Source organism: Ambystoma mexicanum, chromosome 11, assembly GCF_040938575.1.
Source record: "Ambystoma mexicanum isolate Mex_15411 chromosome 11, UKY_AmexF1_1, whole genome shotgun sequence".
Lineage (NCBI taxonomy): Eukaryota > Metazoa > Chordata > Amphibia > Caudata > Ambystomatidae > Ambystoma > Ambystoma mexicanum.
In genome coordinates, this window is record NC_090934.1 from 1,466,238,485 (window position 1) to 1,466,255,218 (window position 16,734).

Sequence of the window (16,734 nt, forward strand, 5' to 3'; positions counted from 1 at the left end):
TCACAAGTAATGCTCGTGCATTGGCAATGCTGGCAGTGGTTACTGCATGCCTGCAAATGGTGCATGCGGCCCCCCTGTGACTACTGCCTGCATCCCACGCCACGCCACTGTGCGTGCACTGCGCCCCTGGAGACACAACGCGAGCATTAGTACCCGCAGTATACACAGTTGTGGTAGCACACGCCTGGAACTTTCATGTCAAATTATATTTATTTATTTACATTTGTATAGCGCACAGCAGCCCCTAGGCATCGTGGCGCTGTTTCAGAAGATTCGAGCTTGGTTACATAGCACATAACATAAGAAAATGCATACAGTACATAGTTACAGAAACGTAGACAGTTCACTGTAGGAATTGACGCATTGTGTTTAGAAGTAGTTTATTAAGAGTAAAAGACGTACTGGTGGAATTGCTTCGTGGCCTTGGCGCGCTCGCCCTTGTCTGGGTGGCAGAGTGGCTGTGGCTATTCAGCGTGGCTGGCTTTTCCTTAAGCGCTTCCGGTGCACGGTCCTGCAAAACAGACGCCAGACATGTTACACTGCGAGAACCCAGGCGCACATATCAAGCCTGCGTTTCATCTCGTCCTTGTCTCTTTAGCAATTGTGTGATGAAATTAGAATCGGGATGCCCAACACAAGAGAGCGGATGGCATTACAGTGCATTTGCACATATGCAAACACTGCACGTGTGCAATCAGATTAGCGACAGTTCAAGTGCACCTGTGCTGTATTTTCACTGACACTACTAGGATTGCATGCGCAAACAGCATTTGCGAATGTGCTACTGTGATTATGCATGTGCAAACTGTGTTTGTGCATGTGCAACTGTGATTGTGCAAACAGTGTGCATGTGCAATTGTGATTGTGCAAACAGCGTTTGTGCATGTGCAACTGTGATTGTGCAAACAGCGTTTGCATGTGCTACTACTGTGATTGTTCAAACAGTGTTTGTGCATGTGCAACTGTGATTGTACAAACAGTGTTTGTGCATGCACAACTGTGATTGTGCAAACAGCATTTGTGCATGTGCAACTGTGATTGTGCAAATGGCATTTTGCATATGCTACTGTGATTGTGCAAACAGCGTTTGTGCATGTGCAAATGTGATTGGACAAACTGCATTTGTGCATGTGCAACTGTGATTGTGCAAACAGTGTTTGTGCATGTGCAATGGTAATTGTGCAAACAGCGTTTGTGCATATGCAACTGTGATTCTGTAAACAGTACTTTGCATGTGCTACCGTAATTGTGCAAACAGCATGTGTGCATGTGCAACTGTGATTGTGCAAACGGCATTTTACATGTGCGACTGTGATTGTGCAAACAGTGTTTGTGCATGTGCAACTGTGATTGTACAAACAGCATTTGTGCATGGGCTACTGTGATTATGCAAAGAGCGTTTGTGCATGTGCAACTGTGATTGTGCAAACAGTGTTTGTGCATGGGCTACTGTGATTGTGCAAACAACGTTTGTGCATGTGCAACTGTGATTGTGCAAACAGCATTTGTGCATGGGCTACTGTCATTGTGCAAACAGCGTTTCTGCATGTGCAAATGTGATTGTGCAAACGGTGTTTGTGCACATTAAACTGCAATTGTGTAAACAGCGTTTGTGCATGTGCAACTGTGATTGTGCAAACAGCGTTTGTGCATGTGCAACTGTGATTGTGCAAACAGCGTTTGTTCATGTGCAACTGTGATTGTGCAAACAGTGTTTTGCATGTGCTACTCTGATTGGGCAAACAGTGTTTTTGTGCATGTGCTACTGTGATTGTGCATGTGTAAATAGCATTTGAGCATGTGAAACGGTCCCTTGGGCTAGATTAATGGTAAAGTGAGCAGCTATTGATTGCATTGAGAGAGACACAGGATTGAGTACAGCAAAGAACTTGGATTTCAGAGCCGTGCATTCGCGCTTGTGTATCAAAGGGTTATAATTATATTGAGCAAAAACACCTCCATCGCCCATCACATTCTGGTCGCATTCTTCAATAGAAGTCCTTCGGGAGCTTTAGCTCTACGTATTTTTTTGTTTACTTTTGAATACATTTGTTCTATTTTTGCATTTGAACATTTGGATTTTTAATCGAACAAAGTGTTGAATTAATTATATATTTTCTTTAAAAAATGTATGTTTTGTGCGAATATTGCCGCTTTCTTTTTGTCTATCTATTGTATCTTTTATAGAGTACAGCTGCATGTTCTGCTATATGCGCAAAGTCACGTGGCGCCGCTTTCCCTACAGTGCACTTCCACACGAAGACCCTACTAGACCAGAGACTGTTTGTTTTAGGGGAGAAACTACACTATGGGAGAAGGGGAGACAGAGTCGGTTTTCAATTACAACAAAATCCAAATATCGTACATCCATCTGGATATTTTGTATCACAGTTGCAGACTCCGCCCATTTCCACATCCACTGATATTACCAGTCATTTCAGCTAAAATGAAGTCCTTTCTTGTCGGCAGTTGGCAACTGACTTTCCTGCCCCTACTTGACTCTCACTCGTGGCCATCGGGCTGTGGAGTCCCACAGAGCTCTGCCCTATCACCTTTGTCGTTTGGCGTATATCTAACTTCATTAGTCGAGGTCGGACAGGCTTTCGGCATAGGACTATCCGATTATGATAATGACGGAGCGGGAGGATAGCTCAGGGGTAACGTGTTTTTCTTGGAAACAAGACGGTCCTGTGCTTAGACACGGGTCTCTGGTAATAAGTGTATTATATAAGATTAATTAATTAATACACAAGTGATTTTTGAAACATAAACCTAACATTCTGTTACAGCACACACCTTATAGCAAGATAGGTCAAACCAAGCAAAGGGGTTCAGTGGGGGCGGAGGTTCTTCTCCAAGAAATCTTTTCAAGTAATGGGCTAAAATTGTGCTTTTATAGCACACTTTCTGTGGGAAATGAATTGTGTAGGGTAACACATGAAAGAATCCAAGATGTCAAGTCGCAAACACATTTTCATGATGCTCTTGCCCACAATATAGCATTCTGTCAGTGTAAAAAACACTTTCAAGCTGGCTGTTACCATACATGTCCATGTTGCCTGCACCAGTATATGTCTGCATTCCCACACAAGAACATACTCATGCTTGCTTTGCCCATAATGCCAGTGATGTTGCTATAAGAAAACATGTCCAGGTGGCTTTACCAACGTATGCCACCATCCCAACGTGAGAACATACTTCTATTTGCTTCGCCCATGATGCCATTAAAATGCCTTGCCACATAAGAAAACATGTCCATACTGGCTACACCAATGTAGGCCAGCATGGCCACATGAGAATGCTCATCATGTTGGCTTTGCCCATAATGCCAGTAAAACATGCCATGCCACTTTAAGGAAATGTCCATTCTAGCTGCACAAATATAGGCCAATATTCCAGATAGAATCATTAGTCATGCTGACTTTGCCCATAATGCCCATAAAATAGGTCATTCCACTGCAATAAAACATCCACACTCGCTACCCCAAAGCCCCAGCAACCCCCCTCCCTGTCCTGCACACACACACACACACATATTCAAACCCATTCTCACTCGCCGTCGTGCACCACAACATGCACACTTTTCTCTCACTCACATGCACACCCACGTAACTTTCACACTGCACTCTTATTCAAATGCGCACACATGTACACTTACACCACATTCACATTGTAATCTAATTCACATGCACACTTAGAAACACAACCACTTGCATGCACACACACATACATATAATAATGCATACATATACACCCTTGCATTCATGCTTACACTTACAAAAATATGTTTTATTTACCCACTCCTCCAGCTCCGGACCCCAACCACTTCCAAGCTGCTCCCCAGGCCCTCCGGCTCACGTGTACCACGCAGACAAGAAACAGGAAGCGCATGGAGGCCTTGCTTGGTTTCTGCATGCACAGTGAAGCCGAACACCTCAATGAGCAGGGAGTCGCAGGAGTCTCCCCTACACACAGTTGGGGCTGTAGCCTCCCAGTCTGTTTTCCCAATGGGCCATGCAAGGATGGGGAAGCAAAACGTCCTCTGTCTTGTACTGCCCTTCGGGCATGCATGCCGGGGAACTGCGCAATGTGAAAGAAAGCTATGTTTCCTTGCTTCTGCTGGCTTGGACCTCATGGCTCCTGTCGCTTATTATGGATGAGCCCCCACTGAAAGTTATTATTCAATTAACACTTTGTTTAACGTATGCAGAAAAATAGCCTCTAATGCTATTTTATGTAAATATTCTGTTAATCCTGGCATTTTTAGAGCACCATTTTGCATGGCCGTACACATTGTAAATGTCTCCCTACAAGTACCAGAATGCAACCTGCTAAAAGCCCAAAAGCCAGGCATGGTTGATTATTTCACACGCGACGTTGGACAACTCGAAATCAGCAGAAAATGTCCTTTAGGACTTACTATAGGTTCAAGACGTAGACCTTAAACAGAGCTGTGATTGCAAGAGGAAAGGGACACTCTCGTGCTCTTCAGGGGTATCTGGTCACTGCATCTAATGCCATTCAATCGAAATCTTTCCATCTAAAAAATGTCCGTCAAATGCATATTTTTGGGGGGTAAAGGGGTAATTTTTGTTTAGGTGCATTATAAAGGGTGAAAAACAGGGGATGGGGGACCCCCCCCAAAAAAGAAACAAAAATGCATTCGATGCACATTTTTTAGATGGGAAAAATTTGATGCAAATGCATGTCGATGCAAGGAATTCGATGCAATGACCATAAACCCTCTCCAGGTGTCTTCTGCAGCCATTGACTACATTTCTACCTATTACTGCTGCTTTCCTGGAAACAAAGACAGCCTTGCGTTCCCCCGTGAACTCACGTCAGCCCCCGAGGGGGGCAGTCCCACAGTTTGAAGACCACTGCTCTTTCCCTTGCAGGGCCTTCCTGATGGGTTCCGCAGAGGCAGCCGCTGGGGAGAAAGGTGCCCCTCTCGGCTGCAGTGTGGCCCGCCTCGCTTCACTGTGGAGCCTGTGCGGGAGTCCTGTCCAAGTCTACAGGATCTCCATTGCCGGCAAAGTGGCGTTCTTCCTGCCGCAGCTCAGGAGCAACGGGGCGGATGTGCTCGGCGCCCGCCATAAGTCACGGTAACCTAACTGGCTGAACAGGCACTACTGCAAACTGCTTGACACTGAATTTGGAGCAAAAGTAATGACGAGTGAGGTTTTTTCTGTCGACGTATTGCCATCATTGAGCACGTTTCTAGTGAGTGAATGTTTTGGGTAATGGGGAGAAGGGCTCTGAGTCATCAAGGAAACCACACATGACGGATGAAAGGTGAGCTCACACGGGAGGATAGCTCAGAAGCAACGCGCTCGCCTTGGAAGCAAGACAACGTGGAGCAATCCAGGTTCGATCCCCGGGTCTGCGCTTAGAAGCCTCTGGGTATTAAGCGCGTTATAAAAAACCAATTACCCTGCATGTTCAGTTTCATTAATGTCGTCATGGAAACGTGCTCCTTTCTGACAGATCAGTCATATATCATTTGCCAAATCAGACATTTTAAGCTCCGACACTGCATCAAGCCATGTAAACATTGAAGACTGTGTGATAAAAACTTGGGAAATAATGTTTTCTGTTTGTACTGCACAAATGGCAAATGAGCACTTTGAAACATTTGTGTATAGGCGCTATACAAATAGACACTACAATTAGCATTACATAATAACTTGGCCATTTGAGTCCCTGTAAACTTTCTACTTTACAGTGCCGTGTTTCCCCATCAGCAGCAGATGGCGCCATTGCCAAACACAGCCGAAACAGTCATTATTGTTGTCGTTAATCTTCCAGTGAGTGCTTAGCTTGCAATTCAGGACCCGAGACTGAGCTTGTGCTAAAAGTAGTGTGGAAAACCGACATTCACCTCTCCATTTTCCAGCACCACCATTCTGAGGTGGGTGGAAGTATTGGAGAGGAGGTGTTGTGCTTTCCTTCAGCAAAAGCTGCTAAAACCTCTCGTTGTCCTAAAGCTTTCAGCAATTTAGAAAAGTGGTGCTGAGTCTGGGAAAGGCTGTTTTTAGACAGGGAAAGGGGTGCAGTAGGGGATAAAAACACCTCAGAGGTGCTGTAGTTCATCTCCTTTTCTTTACATGGAAAACCAGTGCTTTTGAAAGGAGAATCCCCTTGCAGTGCCTGTCCAGTATTCCTCATGTCGCGAAGGCTGTTGTCAAGCACATGCAATAGTGGGGGCTTTGATGCCAGGCAGCCACATTATCACTTCAATACAATATGGTGCTTTTTAGGAAAGTGTTCTTCGGTCATGGCAGAACACTTTCCTATGTTTGCATGCACCTCAGAATCAGGGCCTGAGTCGGAAATATGCATTCATGATTGACACCGCAGCTCGGATCAATGCAAAGCTCTTTAAGTTGAAATGGGCCCTGGGACTCTAGAGTGCCCCCAGCAGCTGCCCCATGTTGGCAGTCTCATGACACAGAAACGCCTGTAATTCGTGACACTAAATGTGCACAGCGCACACGTGACAGGCTGCCTTTTCTGGTGCCCACAGGCCACCACCACCTCCGTGCAGTCTCCAGCAATCTTCTTAGCCCCTTGCCGCCTTTTTATTCAGGATTTCCATGACATTAGCAGCCTGCTGCCAAAGAGCAATGCATAGCTTTTCAGCTGACATTCAGTGTTGCAGCTCCCTGCTGCTGGAAGCCTGCCCTGTGATAATCTGCAGCTAATCACCATCTTGCTGCATTCTTTAGACTTTGTTACAATTTAAACACCCCCACAGGCGCCGCTGACTGTCTTCCCAGCTGCAAGCAAAGCGGGGGCCCCTAACATCATGTTGAAATAGGCCCCCACGAGCCCTGACACATCTTTAGTCGGTCCTCACGCAGAGGTAGCTTCTCTATGACGTTTTATTCGGCTGATTTCATTCCTACTCGTGGCCACTTATGATAAAGCCGCTGTGCGCGCCCAGGTTCAGCCGGTGACTTCTACAGACATCAAACCCAACAACCTACAGAGCGGTCTCTGCAAGTTCTGAGGACATTGAGGGCGGGGAACCACGTTCAGATGTGGTAAAAACTTGGCGCGCTGAGTCTTGTGGCTTCATGTGCAATACTATCATCAAATGTTTCATTGGGATAAAAGCCACATGGACCATGAAGTGTGCCAATGCCGGGAGAGCGCGCTTAGAACACTTTACTGGAGCCAGCCACAGGGTTCTAGAGCCAATTCTGATGTTCAAGCTGCAGTCCTTTAGCTAAGCCACCCCACAAGGTTAGTATGTGTTTAACTGACAGGCATTATGAAACAATGATGCCTGGTGCAGAAAACCATTTGCAACATTGGCTCATTCGAAAACAGAAACCATGCTTTATTCAGATTGCACGGTGCTTAATTTGTGGGGTGCTTGCCAGGGCTTAGCCCCAGCATTTTTTTCTGAGCCCTGGCACATATTTCTGAGCCCCGGCACTTATTTCTGAGCCCCGGCACTTATTTCTGAGCCCCAGCACTTATTTCTGAGCCCCAGCACTTATTTCTGGGCCCCTGCACTTTCTTCTGAGCCCCGGCATTTATTGTCTCAGGCTCAGATTCATTATGAAGTAACAATCACCAGAGCATCCATCAACCCCAGGTGTGAGCTGCAGCTTAACCCCAAATGTGGACACTGTGGTGAGCAGCTGTGTGTGGTGGCAGCAATGGCGGGGAACTGCCCGCCCCGCAGTGTCACAAGCGTACTAGAAAATATTTGGGCCCTGGCACTTATTTTCTTGCAAGTTAAGCACTGAGCTTGCAAGACCAATGCACGCACACCTGCATCGCTGCCACCTGTGAGTGTAAACCCAACAAGGAAGTCACAATCATTGGTTGCCTGAGAGAGATGGCGGCGTAGATTTGCAGTTCTCTTCCCTGGTTCCCGCCATTTGTGTTCTTTTCACTAGAAATGTGAGCTCTCTTCATGAGTTGTTGTTGTAGTATAGGCACCCGGTACACAGTGGCAACATGGCGTGTTGTGCACTGTTGTTCATTAGTTTGATCTATGCATGTGGGCCACGTCTGGAAGCATTAGGACTAAGGGGACTTGGAAAAGGGGGCTCCGAAAAAACTATAGCATCAATTAAAATTCAGGCATTCCAGCAAAGACTGAGTTTCTTCGAAACGAGTCACCATGACTCCTTTCAATATAGTGTCGACACTCTTGAGGAAAATCAACAATTATTTGGTGACTAACCCAGTATCTTCACAGCAGAATGTCACAGTCCTTCTCAGACCATACTACACCATACTACCAGAATCCATGACCTTTGAAAAAGGGGCGAGAGCTCCAAATAACCAGAGCACCCGCAAATTCCTCCCATTGCCCCGTCTTTCATTAACCTAATCACAGTGAAAATAATGGCATTCTTTAGATCATTAAACCAGCAGATGAGGTGGAAACACCTGTTATCGACAACTCAGACTATGATGTCATGGTACGAAGATTGTTAGCAGGTGCACACTAGTGAGGAGACCACTAAAAGGCTGGCAAACCGGAAGCACATCCGGCAGAAATTTTTATACAAAAAATAGCAAAACATTCCCACGTTATATTCCAAAATGTGTACGGGCATTAATCCTCCCCCTGGAGTCATATTCTATCAGGGACTACGTCAATATTCACGCCGCCAACCAAATATGTGTATTTCGTTTCTCCGCAGGATATTACAACAGATGTATGTGTATGCAAGAGGTTCAAAATCAGCACTAACTATCCTAAATAAGGTATCTTATTACCACATTGGACAATTTCTGGAGATAGTCACTTTATGTACCAGTGCATCACAAATAGAAATGTCAAGTCGCGGAGTAGGCGCTCTTGAAATGCAGGTTGTAATGTTCAAGGAGGTACCAACTTCCCTCATGAAGGAATTCGCTCTCCCCGCCCCAGCTCTGACTGAATTGTTTCTATTATCGGGGCACCTTTTTCCAACATGTTTCAGGCACTACAATGGAGGCCATATTTGCACCCTCCTTTTCTTACATTTATATTAATTTGTCTGAATGATACCACGTATATACTGTAGACAGCCCGTAGAAGAATTACATTTTGCAATGGGTAAGATACACAATGGGTGAAAGAAAGGTATCGACTCAGGCAAGTACTGGCAATATGAACAAGTTCAAAATGGCCACCATGCGAGTGGTAGCCGAGCATCGTTCTTGGCGAAGTGGTCTCCATGGACACGTAGTAAACATATATGCAGACGCGGGGCACGCGACCGGCTTACCGGGTGGATAGCTTGCGATCTGCGTGCCAAGAGACTGGCACAGTAAGTGAAGGACGGAAAGGGGAGAAAGGGAGACTGAGAGTTCGGCGAAGAACGATTACACTAATGGGGTCATATGTACTTTAAGGTGGAATGAGAATGTGATGCAGGATACCGAGGACAGCAGAAATCTGTGAGAAAAGTTAGCCGCAAACTGTCGGGTAAATTGGGGGCAATAAGATTTATTAATAAACAGACAGAAATTGTTAGTTGGTCTGAGGTTAGGGCATAGATTGGTCATGTTGACAAGTTTGTGTTGTTGGTTTTGGTTTTAGGTAATTGGAGAAGTTGAGAAACCAAGGAGTTTTGGAGTTGGGGGATTGACACGGCTTGATAATACAATAGAAATACAATTCCAAATGTCTGAAAGGAGCTGAAAGTGAGATAGATTAACTCATATTTGTTTTGTAGAGAACACAAATATTTAAGGGAACAAAGAAGGCACATCAGTGTAGCCCAGGAAGAAGGGAAGAGAGAGTTACCCGAAACGCGTCGGCAACAACATCAGAAATGGGAAATATGTCGAATTAGCCGGTAAGTTTTGATGTATAGAAACACATGATGTGGGCACAGCTGATCAAGAGTGTAACAGTACATCTGAAAAACAGGGTACTCGTATTATAAATGGAATGAGAAGCAATATATGGGCTGCTAACATGATATTTTTTACATTTGTACAGAACTTAATTTGATTGAGGAAAATTAGGATTTTTGTTGAGAAAGAAAAGAAAAGAAATACGTATTTTTGAGAACTGATGTGATGGAACATACTTTGAAAAGCAGTAAACTGGTTTTTTGAAATATAATAAAGGGGGTTTATTGGATATATTCCAACCAAGAGTGCACTGAGATTTGCTGTCGGCAACAACAGCCTTTTGCTGGATGGTTCATGTTAGGCTTGAGGCAGGGAGTTCTATCTTGGAAAAGAACTAAGAATCGAGTTGTACAGTCCCCACCCTCACCCCCGTTTATGGTTAACCTATTTCCCATTGCAATATGGCAGCACACACTTCTGCCGCGCCAGGGTTCTTTCTTCTAAAAAGGAACAGTTGTGTGATACTCCATCTGGAGCCTCGTGCAGATTATGCATTAGCTGATTACAAGGACAGAGAAATCTCTGTAAAGACCTCTGGCTCTTGGTGAGTAGAGGCTTGGACCACCAGCCATTCATCAAGGCTGAGCACAGTGAAGGGGAACCTCATAGCTCACACATACACTTTGGTCGCAAGTCTGAAGAATGCATGATGAATGCGGCGCAGAAACCGGTCGACGCTGTGAACGGGTACCCACCGTCTGGCGGTTGCTAGGGCTGTGCTCTTTGTCATTCAAGTTATTTTTATATTGTTTAGCTTTTTTGTGCATTACACGAGGAAGTGCACAAATAAAGGAACACAGCTGGGCACTTTCAGTCCGAGATCAAGTGCAGTAGTATTTGATTTTTTAAAATAATTGTACACATAAAAAGATTGCATTGCAGGTTAACAGCTGTTTTTCACAACATGTCACTAATAGCAAGGGAGGTCTGCTGTTCCCTAAAAAAGCTGTGTCATCACTTTCTATGGACACTGTTTCCTCATATAAATAGTGCAGATTGAAATATATCTGTGATATCATGTAGATAGAATAAGTAAACATTGACACATCCCTCCCTTTCATGCTGCACTCACATCTCGCTGTGCCAGAAGCACAGGAGGCTGAAAGCAAGAGCCTAGAAGCCCCAGAGTCTGCACATTAGAAGCGCCCAGGCTCCTTTCCGTGTTGGTTACTGGCCTGGTGTCCCACCCCCTCCCCTGATTGGTCAGCTACTCAAGCAAACTCAAACGGGGACCTAGACCCATTCGAGCCACCTCCAGTGTGCCACTTTGGTCCCAGGCAACACTGAGGTGAGGCCCCCTGCACCCCTTTTATCTTTGTGCATTTGTTTGTGTTGCTAGTAGGCCTAGTAGTTCCCTGGCGCACAGCCATTGTTCCTGCCTCCCTCCTGTGTTGGTACCCGACCTGGTGACCCGCCCCCTCCCCTTATTGGTCCATCGAATACAATTATCATAGCACTAGGGCAGCTCACTGCCCGTGCAGCCCCAGCGGCTAAGGGCCCAAAAGCAAAGGGCGGCTCCAAAAGTGGTGGCTTCATATCGTGTCTGCAGGTGTCAGCCGGGAAGGCCAGAGGTCAGTGGGAAGCTGTCCACCAGCAGTGACTATCAAGGAAGGGGTGGCCTGGGTGGGGAGTAGAGCAATCACTCTACCCTGGAAGCTCTGCCACTCTACCTACCCTCAGAACATAGCAGACCAAGTTACTAATACTAACCAGCTTCAAAACTAGTGAGGATTGTGATTATTACCCGAGTCACATCTAGATATAACTGTGAATATTAGCCTGCGTCGCACTCAGAGAGAATTGTTAATGTTGCCTTGAGTCACATTTGGAGGGGACTGTGACCATTAGCCTCTGCCACATTGGGATAGAACTGTGAATAGTGCCCTGAGCCACATTGAGATAGAACTGGGAAGATTAGCCTGAGCAACATTAGGATAGACCTGTGAATATTAGCCTGCGTCGCACTTAGAGAGAATTGCTAATGCTGCCTTGATTCACTTCTCGAGAGTGCCACATTGAGTTAGGACTGTGAATATTGACTCTGTGCCACATTGGGACAGAACTAGGAATATTGGCCGGTGCCACATTGGGATAGAACTGGGAGTAGTGGTTCTGTGCGACATTGGGCTAGAACTGCGAATATTTGCCTACATCGCACTCGGCAAGAATTGTTAATATTGCCTTGAGTCACATCTAGAGAGGGCTGTGACCACTGGCCTCTGCCACATTAAGAAAGAACTGTGAATACTATCCTGTACCAAACTGAGACAGGACTGTGACTATTGACCAGCGTCCCACTTAGAGCTTACTGTGAGTATCGCCTTGAGTCAAATCTAGTGAGGACAGTGACCATAGGCCACAGCCAATAACCAACCCTACTAAAACCTCACCCCTCTTCACACACCTCTCAAACCCTAACTAAACACAACCATACCTCTTAAACCACAGCAACCGGCACGCACTTCACCACACCACAACAACAAACACACCACACAGAGCCTTACACAACAGCACACACCGGACTCTGACCGGATGCCACACAAAAAGGTCAGCGAACAATGTGAACCAAACTGAAGCTGCCAACAGCACATCACAGCTCCCTTGCTCTTGCTCCAAACTTTGTCCTACTAACGCACCCTAATCTACCCCCCCTTTCTTTCAGATCTGCTAGAGCGCCAGGGGACCACTACGGTAGTGATAGTTCGCAGTAAAAATATCCTAACATTAACATTACTTGGCCACTTCTCCCTATCCGCTTGTTGGCTTGTGACTGCCTGACATGCCAGAGAGTAGCGGCACAAGTGAGGAGCACCAGGGAGGGCGGGAATTCATGGCATGCTATTTAGTTTACTCGAATCAAGCTCATTGGTTCTGGAGAGAAAGCAAGCCTTTTCCAGCAGTGAACTTTGCATGAACTTAAGAGCGCGATTTTCCATATTCTTTTTTACAGTTGAAGGGAGGACACAGCGTATGACAAAACCTATATCAGGTGATGGAGCGGACAGAATAAGTCATGTATGCATCTGGAGACCCTCCAGAGAGCCTAGTGTTTTACTAGTCAGACTATGCTTAAGACCGAGGTAAGATGGATCCAAATTCCTGCTGTGGTCTCCCTTTCTCCACACTCTGTAGAACTGGCAACAATTTGCGTCCTGACTTCAGATCATGCGATAAGACTCCCCCGTACTCTGCATGTACATGGGAGGCAGAATCATAGAAGGGGTCCTATCATGTATCGGAATGCATTATTGATGGCGAGACACCAAGGAGCCACCAGGCTTGCAGAATCACACAGTTACCTTCTACAGTCATCAAATCCTGGACTCTACCAGGCCTGACCACTGTCCTCTCTAACAAGAGATTGGGATCAGGCCAACCGCAACATCAAAGAAGGTTCCACAAACAATCGACGCTTGAGGCGTGTTGAGTCTAATGTCAGCCACCGCAACCTTGCGAAAAAACGCGGCCGGAAGTAGCCGGCAGGTGACATGTTTAGCGCGCAGCAAACATCATAAACAAATACTACATAGAAACATATTTTCCTTTTACTCTAGGAATCAGTTCCTTAACATTAGTCAAGAAAGCCTTCAACATGGGTGCAGCCAAAATAGCACAACACTACGGAAAGGTGTGACCAAGACCATAGAAGAGCCACCAGGATGGACTGTGAACACAAGGCACATATAAAGAGTAAACACGACTCTATGCTCTCTGAAGCATTGAGCACCTAGCGCTTAGATGCATAGAGGTCTTCTATTATGGTTGTAGGGATGTGGGAAATTGCGACGTTTGGCCTGATCTGTGCGGGCAGATGGAGTAGCTGTGTGACAGCCATCCTGGTTGGTATTTCACTTGTCCCATGTATTGCAAGGAGGCTCTGCGACCTCAAAATGCATCTCACTGTACAGTAAATGCAAAGTCATGGTGTACGCCAGGAGGGATTCCTGAACCCCATTTCATTACTGCCGCTAAGCAGCCCCGTTTCTTGGCCCAGGCGGAGCGGGTGGCGGTCCAGGGTGCAGAGCTAAACAGCTCATGAGCAGGGGGTGGGTGGGGGGCGCAGTAAGGGGCCCACCCAGAAAGCTGGCTCTGATCTTGCCAGAGAAAAGACTAAGCTGTCTGCTGTGCTGGTGGGTGCTCCTGATATGTTCGGCTGGCGGCTCTCTGCCGACCTATGGATGACTGCGATGCATTCACAATATGCAAACAAAGGAATGCATATTCCAAAAGCAGCGTGTGAGATGCTCCGGAGTCACACACCCCGTGACCCTCATTATTGGTGTTGACACCCGTGCAAGGGGGGGCAATTTATAAGTGATGGCTCATTTAACAAGCCATTGTTTTTACACAGCATGTGCTTAACATTTCAGTGTTAAAAACTGAACATGGGGCATTTTTATTCACCAGGGCAGCACAAGTATCAGTTAGCTGACCAAACCTATGCATTTTTTCAGAGAGATTTAAAATGCCACATAGAAAAGTTGTAAACTATTTTCTTTTATTTTCATCTGTTATTTTTTTTTTTTTTAATATATATATTACTTTTTAGTTACATAGGACGCATCCCTAGGAAGGTTAACTGTCATTTTCTTGCTTAAGTATTAAAGTGGATGCTTTGGGACATGGACTTAATGCATCCGCTCAGCATCGAGGGTCTTTTAATTGTCCTAACAAGCCACTGCCACTTCCCAGCGCGCCCACCAGATGGCACCGCAATGTCACTTGGCACCTTGATTAGGAAAGTGGAGTTCATTGTGTGTCGCCATGCATGCAGACAGGAGTGCACGGCAAATCAATGCAGTGATATTTTTGCAGCAATGATTTGTGCGCTGCACACGCCACTCCCCTGTTGGTTAATGGTGCATATGTGTTGCTGCCTTATGTAAAGCACATATACCAGTTTTTGTCTGATTTTATTTATTTTTATTTATTTTATTCACATTTGTAGAGCGCACGTCAGCCCGGGGGCATAATGGCGCTTGTTACAGACATATCTTAGTTACATAGAATACTTTTTTTTTTTATACATAAAATACATTATTTACAATGGCAAATATGACATTTGTACAAATTTGCAATGCAGTATATTTACATGGATTCGTAGGTGTCATGTGTTATTGTGCGAGGAAAGAGGTCTTCAGTTTCCTACGAAAAATCGGGAGTGAGTTTTCCGCTCTAATGTCTGCAGGAAGAGCGTTCCAGGTCTTGGCGGCAATGTAAGGGAAGCTTATGCCGCCGGCATTGGCTTTCTTGATGCATGGGATGTAGAGTAAGTTGGTGTATTGCGTCCTGGTGGGACCGGAGGAGGAGGGTTTGGAGATGGTCTCTGATAGATAGGACGGGGCAGAGTGAGAGAGGCATTTGTGTGTGAGGGTGAGAATTTTGAGTGTGATCCGCTCCTTGATCTGGAGCCACTGGGCTGAGTGTCTTTCCTCGGAGATATGCTCTCTTCTTGGGATACTAAGAGCGGCTCGGAGAGCATTGTTCGGCGTGACGTGGAGTCTGTTTAGGTTTTTTGCTGAAGTGCCTGCTAGGAGGGCATTGCAGTAGTCCAGTTTGGCTCCAATGGTAGCCCTTGCTATAGAAAGGCGGTTGGGTTTAGAGAGGTATGGCTTGATGGCGTTTATGAGTTTGGTGGTATGCGCAGAAGAGGAGGTGATAGCGCTGACTTGTCTGGTCATAGATAGTGAGGAGTCTAGGTATACTCCCAGTGTCTTTACAGCTGTGGATACGGGGATGATGGAGTTGTCAATGGAGAAGTTGGAGTACAGTTTGTCCAGTTTGTCTAAGGTGCTCAGTTCACCTAATATCATGATTTCCGTCTTGTCTCCATTGAGGCAGAGGCCATTAACTGCCATCCAGGCCTGGATGATGGAGTAGATCGTGTGGAGTGCCTTGGCGTCTTCGTGGTATGATCCTGAGAGAGGCAGAAGTACTTGTGTGTCGTCCGCGTAGTTCGTGTATGTGATGCCTTATGAGTAGAGTTTGTCAAAGAGAGGCTTAGTGAACAAGTTGTAAAGTGTAGGTGCAGTGCAGGATCCTTGAGGGACACCGCAGTGGATTGTCCTGGGGGTGGCGTTGGCAATGTCCGAGAAAACTTTCATGGCTCTTCACTCTAGGAAGGAGGTGACCCAGAGAGCTGATTCTTGGGAAAAATTGGCTAAGTGTGTGAGGTGTGAGGTGAGAGTCTTGTGATCAACCAGATCGAAAGGGGCTGAGAGATCTAGAAGGAGCAGAAGAGCTGGCTTGCCTTTGTCCATGATTTGGGTGATCTGACTCTTCAGATCCACCAGGGCTGTTTCTGTGCCGTGTCCTTTCCGGAAGCCTGATTGCCTAGTCCCGAGGATGGAGTGGGTTTACAGAAAGTGTTGGATTTGGCAATGTGCGGCTTTGTCCAGTAATTTCAGGAGGAATGGCACTGTGGTTATTGGTCTGTAGTTGTTGGGTTGTAGGGGGTCGAGGGAGGGTTTTTTCAGGAGGGGCCGGACCCAATCCTCTTTGAGGCTAGCTGGGATAATGCCTGTTTTGAAAGACGCATTGATGAAAGCCGTGAAGAGTGGTGCCAAGCAGTCTGCGCAGTCTTTGACAAGTTTTGGTGGGCAAATATCGCCTTTACAGGGGGAGGGTTTGAGATTTTTTAGAAGGTTGATGACTTCTGGTTTAGTGACCTCCCTGAAGGAGAAGTCAGGTATGGCGGGCTTGGAAGAGGTGGGTGGGGCGTTGGTAGGCTTGGTTTCTGTCTGTTGAGGAAGTGCTTTGCAGTGGTCTTTGATTTTCTTTTGGAGAAGGTCAATATTATGTAGCATGTCCGCTTGAATGCTGGCACACCAAGCTTCATCTTTGATTATTTCATCCGGTGTA

The 16,734-nt window shown here is 46.0% G+C and overlaps 1 protein-coding gene across 1 annotated transcript in view; it reads right to left on the reverse strand.

Annotated features, from left to right (window-relative positions):
* IL16 (interleukin 16) overlaps positions 1 to 16,734 on the reverse strand; it is a 364,690-nt gene that overhangs the window by 276,024 nt on the left and 71,932 nt on the right. Inside the window, exon 3 of the mRNA XM_069625140.1 lies at positions 403 to 511. Within this exon, the coding sequence (XP_069481241.1) occupies positions 403 to 511 (109 nt within the window). The remainder of the gene's footprint in view (positions 1 to 402; positions 512 to 16,734) is intronic.